Source organism: Adiantum capillus-veneris, chromosome 13, assembly GCF_014529385.1.
Source record: "Adiantum capillus-veneris isolate H3 chromosome 13, ASM1452938v2, whole genome shotgun sequence".
In the NCBI taxonomy this organism is placed as follows: Eukaryota; Viridiplantae; Streptophyta; class Polypodiopsida; order Polypodiales; family Pteridaceae; genus Adiantum; species Adiantum capillus-veneris.
In genome coordinates this window covers 37,349,859-37,356,667 of record NC_140943.1, presented here as the reverse complement: position 1 = coordinate 37,356,667, position 6,809 = coordinate 37,349,859, and the positions used below count along the sequence as shown (strand labels likewise).

Here is a 6,809-nt window from a genome sequence, read left to right as displayed (position 1 = left end):
AAAGTGGACGCACCTTTGTCTACTAGTACTCATTCAAGTATTCAACATGGCTCTTATGCATTCAAATTGTTATGTTTTGGCTATCTAGTATGTATGATGAGGAAGCGCCTTTGTCATTTGATGAAACACAAAATTCAAAGAACTTGTTGGTTGCAATGCAATATGAGTATGCTATTGTGAAGAATGGGACCTGGTCTTTGTGTGACTTGCCTCCTGGTGAAAAGGCCATTAGTACTAAATGGGTATTAAAGTTGAAACATAAGCCTGATGGTAGTGTGGATTGCTTTAAGACTAGACTTATTCACTTTTCATGTCTCATTGTGAATTGTCTTGCCCATGTTGACATCTTATGTAAGACCACAACGCTTCCAAGTGCAAGAGTAGGTGATTTTCATTTGGAGAGAGGCCTTCCCTTCGCATCCACTAGTGAAAGCAGCGCAATGCTTCCATGCCATGACCATAATAGGCATCTTGATATTACCTCGTTCCAAGAGACTCCATTTCAATAGAAAGCTCATCTGCCATTGACTAGCACTCTCACATGTAAACTTCTTGTGTGAGGCCATAGGTCATCAATGTACAAGCATAGGTGATTGCATTTGGAGAAAGGAATTCCATTTAATTGCCAAGAACAACATCTAGAGAAAGGCCTTCCTTTTGCATCCAATAAAAAGATTACAATGCTTCCTTGCCACATCCATAACGGGCATTTTGCAACCAACTCCCTTTCAGAGATGGTGTTTTGGACAAAGGCTCATCTAGGACTTTTTATGCTCTCATGAGGGTACTTTGACATACATATTGAGCAGTCCCTGACTAGCAATCTCATCATGAATACTCTCACCATGTCAGCGTCTTGTAGAAGGACATAGGCCTACAAGGTACAGGCACAAATAATCTTCTTCATGCTCCTTTGTTCGAGGCTTGAATTGTTTAGCGACTATTGCTTCTTTTCTAAATTTGTCAGTGAATGGAAAGAGTGCAAAATGTTGGGTGATCCTAATTTGTAGGTGGCACGAGAGCTAGAAATGGGACTACGATAGAGCGAACTATTTGGGCCCTTGGATGACATGGTCACAAGACAATTGCACACCTTTCAGTAAAAAAAACTCAATCACGAATGTTGGCTAGAGGACGTTCTTGATGCTAGGTGAGGAGTTTGAGTTCAACCAACACACTTGGTCACAAACAAATTCTTCATTTTTGTCGCACCTTCCCCACCTCAAGATCTATGGAGGCGCGTCCTTGCCGTCGTAGATTCCATCTGCCACATATTGGAAGATGGAGACGTGCGACCCAGCGCTTACCTGGGTTTGTGCCCTGTGAGATTTTGCACTGCTTCTTTGGCCGATGCATTGACACGCGGAGGGACACGTGTCGCAGGCTTATTGACACGCATTTGCGATGGCAAAAGTATTTTGCTGGAAGGCAACGGCGTCGCAGACGGAGTCATTTTCTGCAAAGTATGTCGTCTGATCATCAGAAGGAGGTAGGGCATGGCACCTTGCAGGATCCCAAGAATGAAGGTAAGCGTCTCACAGAGAGAGAGAGAGAGAGAGAGAGAGAGAGAGAGAGAGAGAGAGAGAATCTCTGTGTGTGTGTTTGTGTTGGTGATCTATTTGCTCATTTTGCATACAGCACACCAAGCCCAGCATGACAAGAAGACCTTGGTGGAGGAACGCCCATTTACGTCGCCCCAATCTGTCCAGAAGGTGAATCTCCCTGCACCTTTGTCGTATGCATCATCCGATGCTCCTCAAATGGCCTCTAAGACACAGGTTCAACCTCAGCCACAGGGTCCTCTCGACTCGAGCAAAGTTTCCATAGCGAGCGACGAGCTTGGCACTGGCTATGAAGAAGATTCGGAAGCTTCATCTGCAGCATAAAAATGGTGTTTTATGTGTTGGGATCGTCGCATGGCATAGACTTGGTAACGGTAGCTAATTTCTTCTGCAGGATAAAGACATCCAACTTACCAAGGCCCCAGGTTTCTTGCCGAGGGTGAAAGAGGAAGTAGAAGCGGTCGGTGAAGCCGTGCTGGAGGGTGTAGGCATTAAGCCTTCGCACTAATTCGCATCAAATGTCTTGAAATCTTCATAAATTGGAATATGAAGACATTAGAATACAAAATGCTTGCAGAGACCATTATCAACAAGTAGAGATGTTGAGGCAATCACAGGCTTTGTCATGAATGATCTTCTCTCTTTGAACTTACTGTTGTATTAAGTGTTTTATCTTGCTTTACCGCACATAATTGGAAGTGTCCAGCCGCACTTTTGGATGTGTGCGGAAGGTGTGTTCGAAAGGAGGAATTTGCTGATTGGATTGATTGAAAGGAGTTGCTAATTAGCTGATTGATTCTGGTAAGTCTGAGATTATTGTGGGTACTGCAGATTTAAGTAGGAAAACATGATCATGATCATGTGAACTTCAGATCATCTATTTTTGTTTAGAATGAAATAGCGCGCATTAGTTTTTCTTGTGTGCCTTCCTTGTGTGCTTTTGTGCATGTTTTAGCCCTTGTAATTCGACACTGATCAGCATTTACTGCCTTATTTTAGCATTCAACCCTGTATAATTGTTTGCGGTCGTTCTCGCAAACTGTTGTATTATGCATCTCATGAACTTCCTATGTTCATTGCAAATGGGCATATCTCAAGGTTAATTTCTCAATATTAAAATTTAGAAATATTTATAAGCCTTGGTTGAGGATTTTTAAATCTCGCTAAACTTTAATTGTGCATCTAAAAGTTGAAAGAACTTCTAATATCCTCACTAAGAAGTCACTAATTTTCCATATCATTTGTCCATTGCCTTGTTCAACGATTCCACGATTCCTCATGTACATTTTTTTACATAAAACAATCCATTTTTCTATCTGATTTGCGAATAAACATGGTTGGTCTTGTTACAAATGTGAAAATTTGGAGAAATAATTCTAGTTGGTGAACTGAAGTGCTACATCTGTATAAGTGACATCCCCCCCTCTTTTTCTTTCAATGAAGACTATGAAATGTACGAAAGGATGGATACTCTTGGGTGTCCTCAAGCCTCTTATCTCACATGCACCATTCAATATATTTAAACCACCTTCATGGCCATCACTAATGAGTCGCATAAATGATAATATTCTCTACAAAGTCTACCAAATATCGATTGGTCTCCATGCATGTGATTTGGAGGAATGTGATTGTACACCGATTGTTGGGTTGTACAATATCCATTGATTTGCATGTAAACATATGCACATTACATGATAATAGAGAGAAGTATTATGATTTATAAGTGTTTTGTCACGATGGCACTATAACCATTGATTTTCAAGTAAACATGTTGAATACATGATAACAGGGAAAACATTCATGGGTTACAATGGCTCTTTTAAGTGTGTGATAAAATAGTAGCACAGTTGAATTTTGTATTAACTAGAAGTAGAGTAAAAATTAGATAATAGGGAGATTCAAAATTTTAATTACTAAGAGAAATAACATCAACCGTAGCGGAATTATATTGATAAGAGAGTTTCATTAAGGAGATTTGTTATGAGAGAGAGAAGAGTGCTTGGTTGGATTCTACAACAAGAAACAATGTAACTAGATAGTTTGGCATGAACAATAACTTGAAATAGAGAGAGATTATGATTGACAACAGTTGAGGATTGAATTTACTTGGAGTCGGTTCCCCCTCCAAAAGAATTTGTATTATTCTCTCCCATTGAGAGAGACTTGTTTACAATACAATCTTTATGCTCTTCAAAGCCCATTTGATGCCATGAATACGGAAACCTTCACGCACCAACAATTACATTTGGTTTGGCCTCAATCCAAAACCTCAAACACCTTCAAAGGTGGAGAGAGCTAGTGAGGAGTGAGGATGGAGAAGAAGAAGTATTCTTACCAGAAAGAATTATTCTTCTCACATTAGTTCACTCATAGAGCATAGCATAACTTAGTAATGGAGATGGAGGAGAAGATAAGCATGCTTGGAGCTTGACACTTGCTTGGATTTGCATTCCATAGCCAAGTGATGTTGTAGGCTTCTCCACTTCTCTCACACATGAGAAGGTGACTTTCACCTCGTGAGTGTGCTTGTGTGTGGTGCAAGAGAGTATTTTCATTAATTTTTCCAAGAATACATTAGCTTGAAGGCTATTGGTCCACACCAGGGGCTAGCCAATGAATGGCTTTCTTCATATCAAGCAAAAGAATTAGTCTTGTGACAAACGTCTTTTATTCCCTCTTTGAAAAGAGAGCTTAATTATTTAATTTAATGAAATTGTTATTGGATCTGAAGGTAGGCTATCCAATGAGATTTAAGTTAGCTCATGAGGATGCTCGATTCTCATTGGTTCCCTTAGAAGGCCATCCAATGGGATCAACGCTAGCTCATGTGGGGCTCAATTCTTATTGGTTCTCTTTGTGGGCTATCCAATGAGAGTTAAGCTTTCTTTTATAAATCTTATTTTCTCATTGGCTCTTCATATTGGCTAGCCAATAGGAGTTAGGTTTGGTTGTGGACAACATAGCTAGGATCGTAACATGTGTCCTTAATGCCTTAATTGAAAGAGGTGACTTCGCGAGTGTGTGTGTGTGTGTGTGTGTGTTTTCTCTCTTATCTCCCTACATGTAGGGCTCACCCCTTGCAAGTGGAGGGTGCTACTTGCCCACTTGGGGTCTCATGGTAACCTTAGGAAACATTTTAGATAGTCTAAAATACCTAGAGTTGGCATTATACTTTCCCATTAATCCCAAGCCGAATGGACTTTAGTACTATCCTTTTGAAGGCTTAATGAAGCTTACTCTAAGGTCATTTCAAGCTATATTGGGTTCACATTGCTTTTTGGTAGACTATCTCTCCTCTTGGTTCCCTATTGAGATAAGTCTAACAACACATATTCTAACTCTTGTTCTCATTATCTTCCGACTTTAAATGGCCAGTTTAAGATGAGAAAATCATTTGAGAAATTTAGATATTAAATTTTATGATGGGCTACAATACATATATTTCCTCATACAAATGACCATTCAAAAGTGCATTCTTTATGCCCAACGAATGTATGTTTCAACCATTATGAGCTACCAATGCACAAATGTTGTGAATGGTGGTGCAAAGTCGAATATGAATTGGATACAAAGTATGTAGCAACGGCTTCTTTTATAAAGTTGGGAGAGAGATTTCTAATGACTTAAGCTAGAGAGGGTTCTCACTCATGGTGGTGTGGTTGTGTCACACACCCCAACAACGTTAGGAACTCCTGGGTACGGAAAGCAACTTGTGGGTCTTTGTGGTTGATTTCTCGATGATGCCTTCCACGGTGTTGTCCACTTGGTATGTTGGCAAAAGGTGACACCCCTGTTAAAATGGCACATACACTTTTCATTACTTTGTTCAATTCTTGGGGGGTGCAGTCAAAAAAATGTAGAATAGGATGTGAGTTCAAAAGGAGGGGTTAATTTCTTTTATAAACTTACAAAAGAAATATATATAGAAGGGTGTTTTTAATTAAAAAAGTGAAAATTTGGATACATAAGGGGTCTCTTTATACTTCCAAAAATGTAGAATAGAGGGTTTTTTAAATACCTCTTGAACTCACGTGCTATACAAGATCTCTACATAGTGACCCCCTTGAGGCTCAATTTCAATTTATGTGACACTTATGATAAAGCACGCTTGTTAAGGCTTAAAATGTGACATAACCAAAAAATTGTTAATAAAATTGCTAATCATCAATAGCCGTGGGAAAAACATCATGTAATTGGCAAAGATTTGGTGGACTTTGTCTATTCCTATGAAATTAGGAAAGTTCTTGATGAGCTAAAAATATGATGTCTTGAAACACGTTTATTTATGCGCAACACGGCTATGGCAAAGAAGCTCTATGTTTTTTAAACCACATGCAAAGAAAAGGCCTCTCTCTAGATGCAAATCAACTAAGATGTTTAAAATGTAGACAACCTCACCAGAAATTGGAGTGCCCAAGGTTTATGTGAGGCAGGGAGAAAGACACCAGTAATATAGAGTAATGTACAAATTATTGAGGTTGATGAGGAAAGTCATAACGTAGCCAATAAGGAGAACGCACAAGTTTGAGGGAGTGGTGTGTAAGTGCAAGTCAGATGCATGCCAAAAAGTTGTTACCATTTTTTTCTTACATGGCATCCGCCTCCTAATTTGGTCACGGATTGTTTGTATGGTTTCTTGTATTGTGGATGTCCTTAGGCAAGAAGGGAGTTAATCAAGCAAGAGCCCATTGATTATGAAAAATCTCTAGTTATGGCAGAATGCCTGGCTCATCAACACATCCACAGTGGTGCCATGTGGGGAAGTGGTGTGGGCATGCATGTTCTTACAACCAAGCTAAGATAAGGAATATGGTGCCCGATGCGAATGGTCTTAGCAATGCATTACTTGATATGTACAAGAATTGTGGAACCCTTATGAAAGTTGTTGATGAGCTTTTGTTCCAAATATTATCTCTTGAAAAGACATTTAATATAAAGGATATGCCCATCATGGCTGTAACAAGGAAGCTCTGTGTTGTTTTCACTAGTTGCGAAAGGAAGGTCTCTCTCCATACGCAATCATTTATGCTCATCTATGCTTTCCAAGCATTCCAATAAGTGAGAGACTTCACAATGAGACCTTGGTAAGAGATGTCCCATTCGTCCCAAGAAATGTAAAGAAACGTTGCATTGGATTCCTAAAAAACTATTGGAAGCCCAAGGCTAGTATGAAGGAAATGATCAAACTGGGTGCCAAAACGTAAATTGTGCTCTTACTTGTCACCGGGCCCATGTGAGCTCAATCCT

General features: G+C 39.7%; 1 protein-coding gene across 1 annotated transcript; it reads left to right on the top strand.

The window, feature by feature from the left end:
• The first annotated feature begins 1,231 nt into the window (after positions 1-1,231).
• LOC147443826 (uncharacterized) lies at positions 1,232-2,378 on the top strand. The gene is made up of 3 exons (XM_086526623.1): positions 1,232-1,526; positions 1,639-1,712; positions 1,957-2,378. Exons 1-3 carry the CDS (start codon positions 1,232-1,234, stop codon positions 2,068-2,070), a joined length of 483 nt encoding a protein of 160 aa, XP_086382749.1. The 3' UTR covers positions 2,071-2,378.
• The last annotated feature ends 4,431 nt before the right edge of the window (positions 2,379-6,809 follow it).

Coding starts and splice junctions, on each gene's coding strand:
- LOC147443826 (XM_086526623.1), top strand. CDS start 1,232: ATGGAGGCGCGTCCTTGCCGTCGTAGATTCCATCTGCCACATATTGGA. Junction 1,527..1,638: donor GCAGGATCCCAAGAATGAAG/GTAAGCGTCTCA, acceptor TTTTGCATACAG/CACACCAAGCCCAGCATGAC. Junction 1,713..1,956: donor CGCCCCAATCTGTCCAGAAG/GTGAATCTCCCT, acceptor TTTCTTCTGCAG/GATAAAGACATCCAACTTAC.